The sequence below is a fragment of the Rhinatrema bivittatum genome, chromosome 11, assembly GCF_901001135.1.
Source record: "Rhinatrema bivittatum chromosome 11, aRhiBiv1.1, whole genome shotgun sequence".
In the NCBI taxonomy this organism is placed as follows: domain Eukaryota; kingdom Metazoa; phylum Chordata; class Amphibia; order Gymnophiona; family Rhinatrematidae; genus Rhinatrema; species Rhinatrema bivittatum.
The window spans coordinates 77,551,147-77,568,848 of record NC_042625.1 but is presented as its reverse complement, the minus strand read 5'-3'; the positions used below and the strand labels follow the sequence as shown (position 1 = coordinate 77,568,848).

General features: G+C 47.6%; 1 protein-coding gene across 14 annotated transcripts in view; it reads right to left on the bottom strand.

Moving 5' to 3' along the window:
- RYR1 (ryanodine receptor 1) overlaps positions 1-17,702 on the bottom strand; it is a 132,546-nt gene that overhangs the window by 94,702 nt on the left and 20,142 nt on the right. For all 14 annotated transcript variants that reach the window (XM_029571751.1, XM_029571756.1, XM_029571758.1 and 11 more), the window contains 11 exons: positions 10,880-11,036; positions 10,617-10,781; positions 10,321-10,442; positions 8,574-8,760; positions 6,415-6,550; positions 5,000-5,095; positions 4,750-4,868; positions 4,005-4,138; positions 2,248-2,489; positions 1,774-1,966; positions 1,370-1,586 (listed from right to left, as the gene is read on the bottom strand). In XM_029571751.1, coding sequence (XP_029427611.1) covers positions 1,370-1,586; positions 1,774-1,966; positions 2,248-2,489; positions 4,005-4,138; positions 4,750-4,868; positions 5,000-5,095; positions 6,415-6,550; positions 8,574-8,760; positions 10,321-10,442; positions 10,617-10,781; positions 10,880-11,036 — 1,768 coding nt within the window. The remainder of the gene's footprint in view (positions 1-1,369; positions 1,587-1,773; positions 1,967-2,247; positions 2,490-4,004; positions 4,139-4,749; positions 4,869-4,999; positions 5,096-6,414; positions 6,551-8,573; positions 8,761-10,320; positions 10,443-10,616; positions 10,782-10,879; positions 11,037-17,702) is intronic.

Here is a 17,702-nt window from a genome sequence, read left to right as displayed (position 1 = left end):
AAGGGACGTCCTCCTCTGGTTACTCCCTTATCTCCTACATCGCATCTCCCTTGCACCCCTTCTTAATAGAGAGGAGGCTTGCAGCTTGCAAGAGCTCTGCCCTGACGCAGAACTCACGGACCTCTCATTCGAGCTGAAGAGCAGGAGCCCTCCAGAAATCTTCTAGAAACCTGTTAGTGACCCCAAGCAGGGTTACATGTAGGTTGATATTGAAGAGCTTCTTCCGGCAATCTCCCATTCTTTCGACACGTCGTTTTTTCCATCATTCTTTGTAATGTTTGAATTTCTCGTTCATGAAATACATATTTAAATCGTCATTCCTAATCCTGTCTTATTACATCCTTTCACTGCTCCGAAAGCTTAGTTTCTGCCGCCTGGATTCTACTAACTTCGCTGCAACGTGGAACGGGTGTTTCAGATCCATAGAAAAGTGCTGGATCTGCCTTAACTTTATAAAATTGCATTTTCCCTTCTGGTTCTCCTGGAGGGGAGACAAGTTCAAAGTCATTCAGATAGGTAGATAGAGATGTACTGGCTTAAATCAGCCTCCCTAAATATAGCAAAAAACACACGCATGATCCTCCAAAAACCACACGCGGAGTTTGACGTTTTCAATCTGCACACCTCACTGTCCAACAAACGTTGCCCACACTGAAGACAGGGGCAAAGTTCTGCGGATTACATCCCCCCCCTCCAACCACCCTGCGTGGCAACCTGCAAAGAGAGAAATGCGTGTGAACCCTGCAGCAACATGTGAAGTCTGCCCCCTGTAGTTCTGACAGAGCTGATGGAATTTGTCGGCTTCTGAAGTCCTTGTTCAGTTTCATGCAATACAAAATTCCATTAACAGCACAGTGCATTGTACGTACAAATGACTTGCAATTCAGTTGTCTTCCAGGGGTCAACCAAACTCTTCCATTCTCCAAGAAGGTTGCCAATAAACAGATGGTGGTAAGCAATATCCTTGTCTTCCTCCTCCATTTACACCTGCTCTTTGTGCAGACTGTGGAGGTGAGGGGGTGGCTCATATAGCTGAAATAAAATCCCCATACGCCAGCCATGTTCCTGCCCTCAACCTAAACAAACCCACAGAAATGCCTCTTTGTAACCATACACTGAGGGGCCCCATGCGGACATTTAGATGGGCAGAGGAGGACAAGTTCTAAACAGGTCACTTTACCCAGCTAAATGGCCTTGAAAATTGACCTCAAAGAGTCCAGGAGGCAAAAGAATGGGAGAATGGAAGAACCCGAAGCATGGGCTATGAAGACCACCAACCCCGCGGTGCAGTCGCTCTGAGCTATGTGCTTAAAGCCCGGGTCTGCTGTCCCTGCACGGCCGCCCTCTCCCCTCCTGCCCAGGTTCCCACCTGCACAGTGTCCACGGGGTAGGGGGTGAAGGAGGTATGGGTGAGGGACTTGGATGGCCCAAGCAGGTTACGGATGTCCTCAAAGTCATGTTTGTACTCTTTGATGGGCTCCACCCTCATCCTGTCCCGGGGCAGCAGCGCTTCGTAGCAGGGGGCATATCCTGGAGGCGGCAGGAACTTGAACTCTCCGTGGCGGCCCCCCAGGAGGAAGCGAACCCTACATGCGAGCAAGGAGAGAGAGAGAGAGCGATAGAGAGAGAGAGAGAGAAGAAGCAGTAAGAGGCAAAACAGGACTATGTGTACTCCCCTACTTTCCAGGTGTATTATGTCAGGTATAACTCTCCAGGTGTATGTCTCCCTCCTCCCCAATCCCGAAGTGGCAGAGAAAGGGATCAGGGACTCACCTGATGCCAGCAGAGAAGCTCACAACTGGGTAAAAGAGTCCATCCAGGTTGAAATTTTCAAACATGCCCTGCACAGGGAAGCCATTAATGCGAAAGGAGATGGTGGGAATACTGAGATCCAGGCAGCAGCTGACGACATCGTCAGCCGTCAGCAGATGTTGACTGGGTGAGGTCACAGCTCTGGCCACACGACCTGATGGAGGGCAGACAGGAGAGCCTCAATGAGTTGGACAGAAAGATCAGGAGAACAAAGAAAGAAGAAGAAGGGGGGAGAGAAAGGCGAGAGGGAGGAAAGAAGAAAAGGCATCAGAGAAGAAGGGAGGAGATATAGAAAAGGGAAGAAAGGAAGGCCAAAGAGCGAGGGAAAGGTAAGGAGGGAGCAGGGGATGGAGAGAGAGGAGAGGGAGGTATCAAGAGATGGAAGGGGAAGGAAAAGGAAAAAGAGATGAGAGCATTACGAAGAGTTGTTCTTACCTGACCAAAGGTGTAGCCCGTCAAATCCAAAGGAATACAGATCATCCCCCACACCATTCTCCCCCCAGCCCTCTCCCCCTCCAGGGTAGGGGCTGTATCCTTCGGTCATGGCCCAGCCGACCCTCAGGTGTGTGGCTTGAGCCGTCACGAAGGGCTCCACGTGGTCCACAATCATCTCATAGTACCACTTCTTAAACTGCGTGGACCCTTCACACGTGCTCAGGACAACGTTAGGCCTCATGCTGGGGAGAAGAAAGAGATGGAGACAGCATGACGGACTGACCAGTGTGGGGGCAGGAAAAGGTGAGAAGCTCAACAATGCCATCCCAATCGCTCCGAGACGCACAACCCTACAGCTTCCCCTTCTCCCTTCCCCCTCCAGGGCTCCTGCTCCTGGCGCAAATGGAAGCACCCGCAAAATCTCACTTCCTGAACACAAGAAAAAAAGAGAACGGGTGGCCTTGGTGTATTCTTCATCAATAACACTTTTGTTTCTAGTTAACTCTCAAAGACAGTGATGGATTTAGGTTTTCTGCTGCCTCTAGGCAAGGTTGGCGCCACCACCTCTGCTCCTTTCTAGAAAGGTCGGAAGTGGTCTGGATGGTAGCGTCTTGGTGGGCTGACCCTTGTGTCGCAGGCTCCACCTCGCAGTGAAAGCCGCAGAGGAGGGGAAGGGTGGGACCTCCAAGGACCTTTCTGGCTCCGTGACACTCTACTTCCCTCAAAGGGCCGTGTAACCGAACCATACAACAGGAATGACGAGAGGGTGCTGAGACCCAGACGCACTGCAACGCTCAGAATTCTGAGGCCTAATAGAGTCTGTGAGGAAATGGAAGCCTGCCTGAAGCGCCTGCGTCTCCTTCCTGAGAGGCCCATCTTCCCCGATCAAGGCTGAATCTCGGCAGGTGTGGGGTCTAGGACAAGTAAGCCTGTGCGGATCCCGCTCCTCCCTTGATGTGATCCTTTCCAACCCTCCCTGCAACCCCCCCCCCCCCCCCCCCCCCCCCCCCCCCGGCAGAAGAAACCTCGTAAACCCCTCCCCCACACGCCACAATCCTCTTCCCCTCCTGCCGGCTGGAAGACAGGGCAGTACTTCTCACTTTGCATCCACCTCCTCCTCTGCTGTCTTTGATCTGAAGTCTGAACCAGGCAGAGCTGGCGGGTCCCGTGAGACTATGAGGTTTGTACAGTTTAGACCTGACTGAAACTGACATGGGAGGAGGCAGATGCAGGCATGAACAGAAGCAAGCACTGCTCTTCCTCTGCTGGCAGAAGGAGGAGAATCAAATTGTGGGGCTCCATAAGGTGCAGCGAGGGCTCAGGGCAGTCACCCTGATTCACCCTCCACTAGGGACAGCCTTAGAGTGGGATTCTGTCCTAACTATAAAGGGAATAACCCTTTTGACGTGTACTGCAGAGCACGGATCTGGATCCGACTACATTGTCTAGGTAGGATAGGGGTGCCCATACTTCTTCCAGCCTCAGAGAAACCCCAAAACTGGCAGGTCTCCTCTGTAGGCCAACAGTACCTCAGTGCCTAGGTGTAGGGAGTTCACGTGTGCCCTGTGGGCTCATTTCCACTCCAGACCCCCGGTGAATCTGCCCTGTTCATGTGCACAACTTCAGCCGCTCAGCTGTGACCCGATAACCTCCGGCGCTTGCCGTACCCCAGCGGCTGAGGAACAGGGGAACGACCGCAGCCAATATCCTGGCGCTACCCCCGGCCCTAACCTTCCCCCCCACCCCCAGTCCGCTACCTGCTGACATAGTTGATCATCCGGGTCTGCAGGAGCAGGTCCCGCCGTGGCAGCAGGTTTTCCGTGATGAGGTTCTGATTGGATCGGACAGCTACGCCGTTGCAGACACAAAGAGAGCAGAGAACGTCTAAAACCTGGGGATGGGGGGAAGCCGAGACACAGATACATTGGCGGGGAAGAGATGGGGGGAGAAGAAAAAGGGAACATGAGAATTTTACACCCCACATACAGGCCGATACAGTATAGCGTTTTTCTGTACATCCTCCGACTTAATATCATAGCGATATTAAGTCGGAGGTCCTAAAAGTTTAAAATAATTAAAAAAAAAAAATTTTTAATCGGCCCGCGGCTTGAAAACCGAATGCTCAATTTTGCCGGCGTCCAGTTTCCGAACCCGTGGCTGTCAGCGGGTTTGAGAACCGACGCCGGCAAAATTGAGCGTTGGCTGTCAAACTCGCTGACAGCCGCCGCTTCCATCAAAAAAGAGGCGCTAGGGATGCGCTAGTGTCCCTAGCGCCTCTTTTTACTGAGGGCCCTAATTTGCATGTTTGTCCCCCCTGAATCGCACGCGACCTTTACTGTGTTGGCCTGTAAAAGCCTTATTAAAGAAGTGAATTCTTTAGCAGCCATATAAAAGGGCGGTTTCTCCTCGCATTACCCTAGAAGTGCCCTGATGTTCTGTAGGCCGGTATCTGCAAAACCCCCTTTTGCCCCTGGTTTGTACATTGTCTCCAGTCCCTCCTACCTTGTGATTCCGGCCATGTTTATCCAGCAGCGAGATGATGGATTTAATGTGGTTCTCTTTGATGATGTTCAGAACCTCTGGACTCTCAATCAGTACACAGTACAGCACCTCCAGAATCCCTGCAAACAGAACCCAGAGACCGACTCAATAACCCCCCTCCGATAGGGCACCTCCGCAGGCTGTACAAGCAGAGCCCCAAGACAAGAACATCCAACTCCAAACCAGCACCTCCAGAGGACTCTTCCCTCACCTGAAGAGGCCTCGAGCCGGTCCAGCTTGCTGACCACCCAGTCCAGGTTATTAGAGAAGAGAGCACAGTTTGAGCGGTTCCCACGGATCAGAGAAGCTGGTGAGAGAGAGGAGGAGGAGGTAAGAAACAACAAATTGTGGTCTTATTCTTAAAAAGAATAAGACCACTCTTCCATTTTCATGACTACAGAACTATTCTACAATCAATAATATTTGCTAAACTAGATTACTGCAACTCTTTACTTTTAGGTCTTCCATCATCTCACACTAAACCCCTTCAGATGGTCCAAAACACGGCTGCGAGAATATTAACTAACACACGGAGAAGAGACCACATATCACCAATCCTCAAAGACCTGCACTGGCTGCCAATTCACTACAGAATCATATATAAGTCCATAACCACTATTTTCAAAGCTATACATCAACAATCGCAGCTCAACCTTCAAATTCCTCTCAAAAAATTCACGTCCAAAAGACCAATCAGAGAGTCCTATAGAGAAACCCTACAAGTACCACACTCCAAATCCATGAAGCACATAACCGCCAGAGACAGGGCTTTCTCCACTGCAGGACCAACACTGTGGAACTCCATCCCACCAGATTTGCGACAGGAACCATGCCTTCCTACGTTTAGGAAAAGACTTAAAACGTGGCTATTCATGAAAGCATTTCCTGAACTAAACTGAACCTATTCCATTATCAACCAGTCGCCCAGACTTTGCCTTAATCATGGTAATTAACATCCCTACCTCATAAGGGCAATTCATCAATGCTATAAGCACATTGACTGGCATATATGTTCTTTCTATTTAAACCCCTGCTTCTTTTCTCCGATCCAAGTTATTTTATTCCCTTGTTTTATTGTAACTGCATTCCTTAGCCTTCTCTTGTTTTATGTTTTTTACTACTATTATTATTATTATTTATTACTAAATGTTATTTTTTTGACTTTGCTCCCTATCCACTTGTTAATTGTAAACCGACATGATGCGATGTTTATCGCGAATGCCGGTATAGAAAAACTTAAAATAAATAAATAAATAAACAACACCGTCACCACACCTCCAAGGCCAGACAGGCCTCAGAGTTGAGCATGACCCCCACACCCACCCACTGACGCCTCCTACAGAGCTCAGGTTCCTCCCATTGACCCCCCCCCCCCCCCCCCATTGACGGCTCTGGCAGAGTTCGGGCCCCTTCACGTCACCTCTGATTGTGTGTCTCTCCTCAGGGACACTGATTTCGGGGCCAGGATACTTTGCGCTGTTTGACCCCTTGTAGATTAATCCTCCAGTCACATAGTTTCTCTCTCACACACACACACTGAAGCCCCATGATCATGGGTTAAGGGCTCACTGTTCACTCCCGCAGTCCCAGTAACAAGATGGCGGTGTCCGGGGGCTGGGAACTCACCTAGCAGCTCATACAGAAGATTCACAATCTCTTTCCAGGACTCGGCTGCCTCCTCGCCAGCAAACTCCGCAAAGTGTGCTGCCGTGCTGTAAACATTCAGTCGATCAATGCAGTCCAGGACCAAGGTTATCACCCCCTAAATAGCCAGAACACAGAAACTGGGTGGGGGGTCAAAGAGATCCAAGCATCTCCTATCTGAATGCTTTCATGGGGTGATCCTGTCACTGTGCAAAGAGCCAAGACACAGGGGAATGGAAGGGGGATGGTCCAGAGGGATCTGAGCAACTCCTACCTGCACACCCAACCACTGGGGTAATTCCATCAGCCCATAGAGAGCGGGGGCATGGGGAGGGGCAGCATTATCTATCTGAATACACACCCAATACAGGGACAATTCCCCTCAACCCCCAAGGAAATGAACAAACAGTACTACACAACTTTTCTCTGAGGCCAAATTATCTCCAGGAGAGGATCCTCTTATGTGGTTCGTGTAACACAGCACAGGGGGGAAACCCCCTCTCTAGGAGATGCTCCTCTGGTGTGGTACGTGTCACACGTGACAGGAGAGAAACCCCCTCTCCAAGAGATGCTCCTCTGATGTGATACTTGTCACACAGCACAGGGGGGAACCCCCTCTCCAGGAGATGATCCTCTGATGTGGTACGTGTCACACAGCACAGGGGAGAACCCCCTCTCCAGGAGATGCTCCTCTGATGTGATACGTGTCACACGTGACAGGAGAGAAACCCCCTCTCCAGGAGAGGATCCTCTGATGTGGTACGTGTCACACAGCACAGGGGGGAACCCCCTCTCCAGGAGATGATCCTCTGATGTGATACGTGTCACACAGCACAGGGGGGAACCCCCTCTCCAGGAGATGCTCCTCTGATGTGGTACGTGTCACACGTGACAGGAGAGAAACCCCCTCTCCAGGAGATACTCCTCTGATGTGGTACGTGTCACACGTGACAGGAGAGAAACCACCTCTCCAGGAGATGCTCCTCTGATGTGGTTCGTGTCACACGTGACAGGAGAGAAACCCTCTCTCCAGGAGATGCTCCTCTGATGTGGTACGTGTCACACAGCACAGGGGGGAACCCCCTCTCCAGGAGATGCTCCTCTGATGTGGTACGTGTCACACGTGACAGGGGGGAACCCCCTCTCCAGGAGATGCTCCTCTGATGTGGTACGTGTCACACGTGACAGGAGAGAAACCCCCTCTCCAGGAGATGCTCCTCTGATGTGGTACGTGTCACACGTGACAGGAGAGAAACCCTCTCTCCAGGAGATGCTCCTCTGATGTGGTACGTGTCACACGTGACAGGAGAGAAACCCTCTCTCCAGGAGATGCTCCTCTGATGTGATATGTGTCACACAGCACAGGGGGGAACCCCCTCTCCAGGAGATGCTCCTCTGATGTGGTACGTGTCACACGTGACAGGAGAGAAACCCCCTCTCCAGGAGATGCTCCTCTGATGTGGTACGTGTCACACGTGACAGGAGAGAAACCCCCTCTCCAGGAGATGCTCCTCTGATGTGGTACGTGTCACACGTGACAGGAGAGAAACCCCCTCTCCAAGAGATGCTCCTCTGATGTGATACTTGTCACACAGCACAGGGGGGAACCCCCTCTCCAGGAGATGATCCTCTGATGTGGTACGTGTCACACAGCACAGGGGAGAACCCCCTCTCCAGGAGAGGATCCTCTGATGTGGTACGTGTCACACAGCACAGGGGGGAACCCCCTCTCCAGGAGATGATCCTCTGATGTGATACGTGTCACACAGCACAGGGGGGAACCCCCTCTCCAGGAGATGCTCCTCTGATGTGGTATGTGTCACACGTGACAGGAGAGAAACCCCCTCTCCAGGAGATGCTCCTCTGATGTGGTACGTGTCACACAGCACAGGGGGGAAACCCTCTCTCCAGGAGATGCTCCTCTGATGTGGTATGTGTCACACGTGACAGGAGAGAAACCCCCTCTCCAGGAGATGCTCCTCTGATGTGATATGTGTCACACAGCACAGGGGGGAACCCCCTCTCTAGGAGATGCTCCTTTGCATGGTACGTATCACGCAGCGCAGAAGAGACTTTATCTGAGATACTATGCTGCAGCAGACCATATGACACAGAAGGAAGTTAACCCCTTCCCTTCCCACCTCCTCCTGGAATAGGTTCTGCCGGCTTCTCAGAGATCGAAGCTTGGTCTGCTTCTCCTCGTGCTGCAGCTCCTCCTCAGGGTGCTGGAAGTAGGTGATGAGGTCCTGTAGGCTGCGGATCACTGTATCAATGGGTAGAGGCACTGGTGCTGATGGCTTGTTCTTCCCACTCAGGCTGTCCAATCCCCTGCAAAACACATGCATACACATGAACAAGCAATCAACCCATCTTCCAGGATCAGCCCCAGACTAATCACCAGAGAGTCCAAGGCCTCGGGCAGAGGGTGGGAGGCTCCAAAAGCAGAACTGGTAAGGGTCTGAATAATGTATATGCTGCAATTATCCTTATCCCCTCCTCTCTGTTAGAATCCAACTGCCTTCCCAGACTCCTTGGCGGCAGATGTTCACCATGCGGCAGGGAGCCGCCACTGGACGCTCCGACGCGTGTGATACTATAACCCGGTGAAGAGACACTTAGGGCGTGTGAACATATTGGTGCGCACAATTCGGCATGAGTTGGCGAGAGAGTCGAATATCTGCCCCGATGATGATGTCATATGCTCAAGACTACTTAGCCTGCCTGGACTTGGATTTGTTGCCTCAGCAGGAAGGTTTCCTGGTTCCAGTCTTCTGTCTTGCTCAAGGTCTTCAGCCTGGTTCTGTCTTCCTAGCCTGCAGCTTTGCTTCAGTCTTTGCCTGTGGCCCTGTTGTAGTCCTCAGCTCTGCTTCAGCCTCATCCTTGCCTCAAGCCATCAGCCTTGTCCTTGCCTGGCTTCAGCTGCAAGCCTGGTCTTTGTATAGACTTTTGGACTCAATCGTAGTCTGGCCGGTGCCAAGACTTGCTTGCCAGCCACTGGCGAGGGTCTCAGGACTCTTTACCTATGAGGCTGCATCTCAGCAAGAGGGGCTCACGCATATGCAGTTCCTTACACTCTTCCTTCCTCCCTCTGCTGAGGCCTGGGGAAAGGTTAAAGGTCACCTTCCAGTACATTCACATTTCGGCTAAACTGAGCCATGCTCCTCACCCCCCCCCCCCCCCCATGCTGTTTTTACCATTAGGGTGAACACCTTGAGCGACAAAATGTATATGTCGGGGGGAGGGAGGGAGGGAATCATAAAAATGCTGCACTGGGGTCCGGGCAGCGGAAAATAAGATGGAGCTGCCAGACAGAACAGGGTGGGGTGGTCGGGCCAGCAGGTGCACTTCCCAATTCTGACGTCATGCGAGGTCTGCTCCACAAGGTTTGAACATCCCCGTGGTGCCGGCACGAAGTAGAGAGAGCGGTGCGGAGCCAAACCAAAGGCTCCCGTCACTCAGTTAATCTGAGGGAGCGAGGGAGGAAAGGGAAGGAGGCCGAGACACAGGAGGGGGATGGAGACTGGGGAAGAGGCAATGGGCAGATGCTGAGAGAGGGAGAGAGGCAGGAGAAGATGCTGGGGAAGAGAGATACGAAGGGTTGGTGGCGGCAAAGGGTAAGAATAGAAAAGGAGGGACTCTTTCCCCCCCCCCCCCCCTTGGAAGTGTTATGTGCACAACAGTAGTGCGGGGCAGAGGACAGGGGGAGAAGGGAAGGGTTAACGCTGCAAGGCAGTGGGAGAGAGGGGGGGGGGGTTGCTGTGCCAGAGCTGCTGTAAGGCTGGGGGAGTGGGGGAAGTGCAAGACGGAAGATTTGCTGAGGTTGCCCAGGACCCCTCCCATGCTCTCTGGGGTGGGGGTGAACTCGGCGCCCCCCTCCCCCACACGCACTTGATAAAGAGTGTGAAGAGGCCGGAGGTACTGTAGATCATCCGTGCTGCCTGAGACTCCTCCCACTGTGAACGGGACAGGGACAGAGCGTCGTCCATGTGACCCTCCTGATGCAAGATGGCCTGCAGAAGACACAGAGATGGAATAAGAGAAGGCCTGCAGGACACACTCAAGATCTCCTTGCCTCCGTTCCCTTGACGCCGAGCATGCAAAATACAACCAGCCCACCCACACCCCTTCTCTGCCCACACCCAGTGCCCAGGGACACTCTCCCTGACATCCTTCTGAGCGCTCACCTTCCTCTTGGCAGGTCCCAAACGCACAACCTTGGTGTCAGCGGCGGCGTAGGTGAGCCAGAGCCCACTGTTGACGTGCTGCACAAAGCACATGGACTCTCCGTACTTGATCTCAGCGGCCCCCATTCCCTCCACATCTCTCTTGGGGGCCACATCCAGCTTCTCCTGCAGGGTGGAACAGAGGGGCAAGGCTGTGATTGCTGGGGCAGGCTCTGCGGCGGGAGGAGATGGCAGCGCCACACCCTCGGGTCACATGGTCTTACCTTGGAGGCGCGGAAGCAGAATGAGGTGGCCTTGGTATTGCCTCTCTCGGGGTCCACCAGAAGTAGGCCCTTCTCCTCGTCTCTCGCTAAGTACTTGCCTGTGGTCACATGCCTTACACGAAAGGGCTGTCCCCACTTCAGGTGGCTTCCGCTCCAGCTGCCATTGGAAGACAAAAAAAGGTTATAACAGTCACATCCATGATCTGTGTGGAAAGGTGTGCCGAAAGGCTCAATATACTTCCTTTATGTGCCTATAGAGGGCAGGAAGGAGATCGCCTATACTGTGTGTGTACAGGTACACAAGCTGCTCAGTATGGGCCTATGCTGGAAACAAGGAACACACTTTCATTTTATTTTTAACTTTTTCGTTATTAACCTTTTATATCATTGTGCAACAGCAACAATACAGAATGCACAAATGCAATACAGGAGAATGAGAAAAGACGAACAGAACTTCATCAACAGAACAAAAGCACCAAAATCAACTTTAACATTTGTTTAAACTGTTTAAACATTTCTGCAGTTAAAGCCCGTCTTTCCTTCCCCACATTTATAGCGCAAGTGATTAATAACTCATGCAACGGCCTCAAAAGGCGACCAGATTATTTCACACAGGTCATACCGATTCCTCAGTAGAGATGCTGATCTGTCATAGCCAGAAATTTCTCAAACTTTATTGAACCAGTCCGATTCTGTGGTTTCCTTGCAGTTAACAGCAGGTTTTTAAATAAGGACTTTGTTAGGCTGAAGGAAACCTTCCAACAACTCCCCAAAACACAGCAAGAACCAAAAGTGGGCGCCTGCCACATTTATATCGTTAAAGTGAGATTTTTCCTCAACCAATCTTGGATTGACAACCAAAATCTTTTCATCGCTGGGTGGGCCCAGGAACCTCTCCAACAATCAGAAGAGCCTGCTCGCCTCAGGTAAAATCACTCTCCACGAACAAGCGGACTATGAGCAATATATCGGGGGTGACCTCATCCCACGGCACCAAATCAGGTACCAGACTCTTCCAGCTCTGGAATCTGCTAGAAATATTTTGCACAGTTGTATTCTTTTAGATAGTTTTAAAATTTGTTAAAAATTTAGATGAGTTTTTAGTACTTTTAAACATCTCATCAAAGACTATGGAACGGAAAAGCAAAGGAATATAAAAAGGGAAAGCTCTTTTCAAATTGTGCAAGAAATGCTAGCATAAAATAGCATTTAAAGATTAGCATGAATACTGCTTAAAATGTCTCAGACCAAATCACAATTCTGAAATCTGTAAGGCTTGCAGCAGCACGTCTCCCGGGGCATGCTCACATCGAGAGTTAAAACTCAAATATGCCCGCTTCAAACTGACAGAATAAAAATCAAAAAGGGAGACAAGAGCGCAAATTTGAATCTTCTAAAACAGAGTGCCACAGGCAGATCATACTCTAAAAAACTTAGAGCATGACAAAAGGTCGGTAGCTTCTACGGATGGCTGTGAATCTTCGCAGGCCAAACACTGTACCAACAATATTTCACCAGTGAGATAACAGAGCTCAATGATGATGGCACTGAACAGAGTTACAGCACAGAAGAATTTGTACTCTCGACTCCAAAGAGCAATGTGTCGGCGCCAACAACTCCATCACCATCGGCGCCATATTCTACGGCATGGAGAAAGCCTGAAACATGCCAAAACATTCCTTGGCACAGAGAAATCAAACTTCAGCATAGAAAGCCAGTAGGAAACCACAGAATACCATAGAATCTCCATATTCTCATCATAAGTCTTCCTAGAGCTCTGATAGATCCTCAAGAAAGCATTCTGAGAAAAGAAGACACAGATAATCCAGTGTATATTCCAGATAGAGACAAGGATTGTTACCATAGACAAAGAGAAGATGGTCCAAGGACAATAATTCTCCGCCTAAATTAAGGCCTCAGATACACAAACAAACAAGGGGTTAATCATCTCACCCACTGCTAGCAGAATGTCATGCCTTTGCTAAACAGATGTGGACACAGTTTGTATCCAACTAAAAGAAAGATTTCTCTCATACTCCTTATAGAGCTCATCAAACATCTCCACAAAGGGATAACACAGAGGATCAGATCCATCCCCAAGATGAAATCGAAAAGGCTCATTCTCTTCCTTCTCCACCTTCAGAAATAGTTTCCATAAATTTGGATAACTCAGAAGACTCCATCTTCTCAATTCCATTCTCATTGGAACCATCTTCACTAGATCTTCCTTCAGGTCAGTCTCCAGATCCTGGTAGGGAGACCCACACCTCCAGAAGATTTGTCTTATCTGACATTTTTAGTTAAAAATGTCAGAAAATAATAATTTCAAACTAGAAGAAGATGCAAAAATCAAAATCTATGATGGGGTGTATCAATTTATCCAGCCACAAAAGTATACGAAGGCAGTGCCAATGCATGAATCATTGGAAGAAGTTAAAATAAAGATGTGGAAAACACCATGCTTGATTTCTCCAGTGTCTAGAATCATAGAAGCAGAATTCAAGATAACATGGGACATCAAAGACCTCAAATTTTACATGAATATATCATAGTGAAAGCAGCCATGCAAAAAGCTAGAAAACCGAGAACTCATTCTTCAACAGCTCCAGGAAAAGAGCCCAAGCTGTTAGATTCCACCGGTAAGAACATTTTTCAAGCATCCATGCTAATCACACGCATAAATGCATACCAGATGCAAATGGCACAATTTACTTTCTTAAACTTGTGAAAGTTAGATGAATTGGCTCAGATGTCAGTAGATCAGCAAGACACATTTTCACAAACAACAGCAGACCTTAAAGACTGTTTGAAGCACATGACTAGGTCAATTTTTGATTCTTTGACACCACCTCCACACAATCCAAACTAGCCATTGTGACTTGAAGATTAGCCTGGTTAAAGGCATCTGGTCTGCAAGAAGAGATTCATGAGTGTTTAGAACATCAACCTTGCCCAGGAGAAAACCTTTTTTGGGGAAAAGGTATATGAAGTTGTACAGTATCTCAAACAATAAAAGAGAGCTCTCCAATCACAATTCAAAGACAAACCTTCTCTCAAAGACGTTATCCATCTAACCACTATAAAAATAATCATACTATCTATATCAATACTGTAGACAATGTTCAATCATAGTTCAGCCATATCCTCTAGCTCTACAACAACAACAGCCTCAACAGAACTAGAAACAGATTGGCTTCAGCAGACGCAAATGCAGCAGCCTTCTTTAAAAGCCCCTACAGACTTTTGACACTTCTGATCACCAGAAGCTGAACTCTTGATCTCAGAGATCCGTTGGCAGAAGCCTACAGATATTTCATCAGTTTTGGAGGGAAATTACAATAGACCAATGGGTTCTCAACATAATAAAGAATGGATATATTCTGAATTTCGATGAAGTCCCTCCAGAAAAATACCTGATCCATCAGTTATATTCACGTCAACAGCGGAATGTATTCCAAGAAAAAATAATCACTTGCTGCACATAAAAGCAATTGAATCAGTTCCACAAAATCAATGTGGAAAAGGTTTTCACTCAAGATACTTCCTTATTATGAAAAAAAAAAACCAAGCAATCTCCATCCTATTTTAGACCTTAGAGATCTCAATCTCTTCCTAAAATGAGAAAAGTTCAGAATGAACTTGCTAATTAAATATTCCGCTGTTGCAAAAAGGAGATTGATTGACTGCCACACACCTGAAGGATGTCTACATGCATATTCCAATCCATATCAGTCATTGCAAATTTCAATGTCTAAATCAGCACTGCCAATAAAGGATTCCGTCATTTAGTCTGATGGCTATGCTCAGAGATTTTAGCAAATGCTTAGCAGTGGCAGCTGCTTGCTTTCAAAGACGCAACTTACTGGTCTTCCTGTATCTAGATGACGTGCTGATTTTCAGTACCACATACCAACATGCACAAGAGGATGTTCAAATAGTTATCCGCATCATGTATTGATTGGGCTTCCTCATAAATTTTGAGAAATCCCATTTCCCCCTCCCCTCCCCGAGTCCAAAACTTGGAATTCATAGGAGCATGCCTGGTTATGAAAGAGGGCAAAGCTTACCTGCCACAGTAAAGGGCAGAGAAACTGAGGAAAGTCCTACAGATCTTCATTTAGAAAAAAATGCAAGACAGCCAGGTACTACTTAAAAATGCTGGGTCATTTGCTTACATGGAGTCCCATTAGCCCATTTATCATGCTCACTGGCTTCTGAGAAAAATTTGGTACCCAATTTTCCCAAACACTCCACACAAAGAATGCACAACAAAGCAGCTATTTGCATCCTATTTATTTATTTATTTATTTATTTATTTATTTATTTATTTAATATACCGACATTCGATCGAAATATCACATCGGTTTACAGGAAACTGAGAGATAGGGTGGAGTCCGCCCTATTTTACATTGTAACATGGATATGTTACAATGTATCAACTGGTGGTCTATCAAAAAGAATACTCAGTTTTGGCAGAACATTCACACTCCATGCTACCAGCTGCTAATTACGTCATATGCATCTCTTCAGGGCTGGGGAGCACAACTCAACAATATATCCACTCGGGGCCACTGGCTCTGGAAAGAAGCCACCCAGCACATCCACCTGTTGGAACTATTGGCTATCTTCAAAGCCCTACAAGTTTTTAAGCTCAAAAACAAAATAATAAAGATACAAATAGGCAACCAAGTGGCTATGGTCTATGTCAACAAGCAAGGAGGGACAAGATCCATTCGACTCTGCCAAAGAGCTGTCTCCATGTAGAACTGGACCATTGCCAGAAAGAAAACAATCCAAGGAGTGTTTTTATCAGGCAAGAATAATACGATAACAAACACACTAAGTCAGCAGTTCCAGTCTCATGAGTGGTTGCTCCACTGCAGCATTGTAGATCAAACATTCCAAATATAGGGGCTGCCACTTATTTGTTTCTTCTCTAAACCGCAAACTGCAACGTTACTGTTCTAAAAGACCAGCAGATGCATTTGTGATCAGCTGAAAGAAAAATCTTCTTTATGTGTTCCCACCATTCCCACTGATATCAAAGACAATTCTCAAGATACGCCAAGGCAGGGCCACTGACATCTTGATAGCCCCATTCTGACCACACCAAGCATGGTTCCCTTGGTTGAACAGATTAGCCAAGTGAACTCCAATATCTCTTCCAATCTTTCTGAGCCTGCTGATGTAGATGGAAGGCATACACATACATCCCAATTTAGAGTCATTGACTCCGACAGCATGGATGCTGAGTGGAACCTATTAATGGGACTTATCTGAAGATGTGAAAAAAGTCCTTTTTGTAATGCGAAGACCAGCAACTCAATGATCTTATGCTTTCAAGTAGAAAAGGTTTTCAGTCTGGTTCTAGCAAAAAAATGTGGTCCCGCAACGTGTTCCATTGAGTACATATTCACTTATCTGTACACCCTATCATACTCTTAAAACATCTTTGGTGCACATGCATTTGACTGTGATCTCAAAAACCACCGCCACGCAGATAGAAAATCAATTTCTCAGAACAACTTAATTAAGAATTTTATGAAAAGATTGTCCAACTTCAAACCTCCAACAAAACCTCCAATCCCTCAATGTAATCTGAACATTGTTTTGAACAAATTAATGCAGTCCCCATTTGAACCATTGAAAACTGTTCACATCAAATATGCAACCTGGAAAATACTCTTCCTCCTGGCCATAACATCAGCAAGCAGATTAAGCGATCTGCAAGCATTAGTGATCTTTTATCCCTACATACAAGTTTACAAGGATCAGGTAGTATTGCAATCCCTTCCTAGGTTCCTGCCAAAAGTAGCATTGGAATTTCATATAAATCAGAGTATAATTCCACCTTCTTTTACGTACATCCTCATTTGTCAACAGTAGAAGAGAGTCTGCATACTTTAGACTGTAAAAGGGCCTTGACATTATTCTTACAAAGAACACAATTGCTCAGAAAAACAAAATCAGCTTTTTGTAGCTTAAGACAACCATTGCATAGGAGAAGCTGTGACCAAGCTGACACTCTCACGATGAGTATCACAGTGTATTACACTCTGTTACAGGCTATCGCACCAGGATCCTTCTATGCTACAAGAAATGGCTACATTGATTGCATTCCTAAGCACTTGGACTTCAGTGCATTCTTTTGCAAAACACTATGCATTGCACAAAGAACCTGCTCCAGTTACAATCTTTGGCACAGCATAATTCAACAAAATTCTTCAATAAACAATTTGAAAAAAAAAAACCAACTTACTGCAAAAACATAAATAAATAAAAGAAGTGTAAGGTTGGGGGAGGTTTAACAATTGAAATATTTAACCCCACAATCCTAATCCTGTTAATTGAACCTCGGTATATAAAAGTTATAAATAAATAAAATAAATAAATATGTGGATGTATTGTCCACTTATCAATGGAGAAAGCATAGTTGCTTACCTGCAACCGATGTTCTCCACGAACATCAGGATAAACAGCCACACATACCCTCCCACCTTCCTGGTAAGTTAAGTTAGCTTGGGGCAGACTGAGGTGAGGAGCAAGGCAGCGAGCTCGCCAACTCTAGGACGCGTACGTGAGAAATTTCCAGCAGATTCCACAACTGGAAGAGTCTAGTACTCAATTTAGTGCCCGTGGGGTGAAGACACCCAGATGTGTGTCCATTCCTCCATGGAGAACATCAGTTACAGGTAAGCATTTTATTTTATTTTATTTAAGGTTTTTATATACCGGTATTCATGATAAAATCACATCATGCTGGTTTACATTAAAACAGTGGTGCATAGAAAGAAAAAACAAACTGGAACTGTAGTGCGGAAGA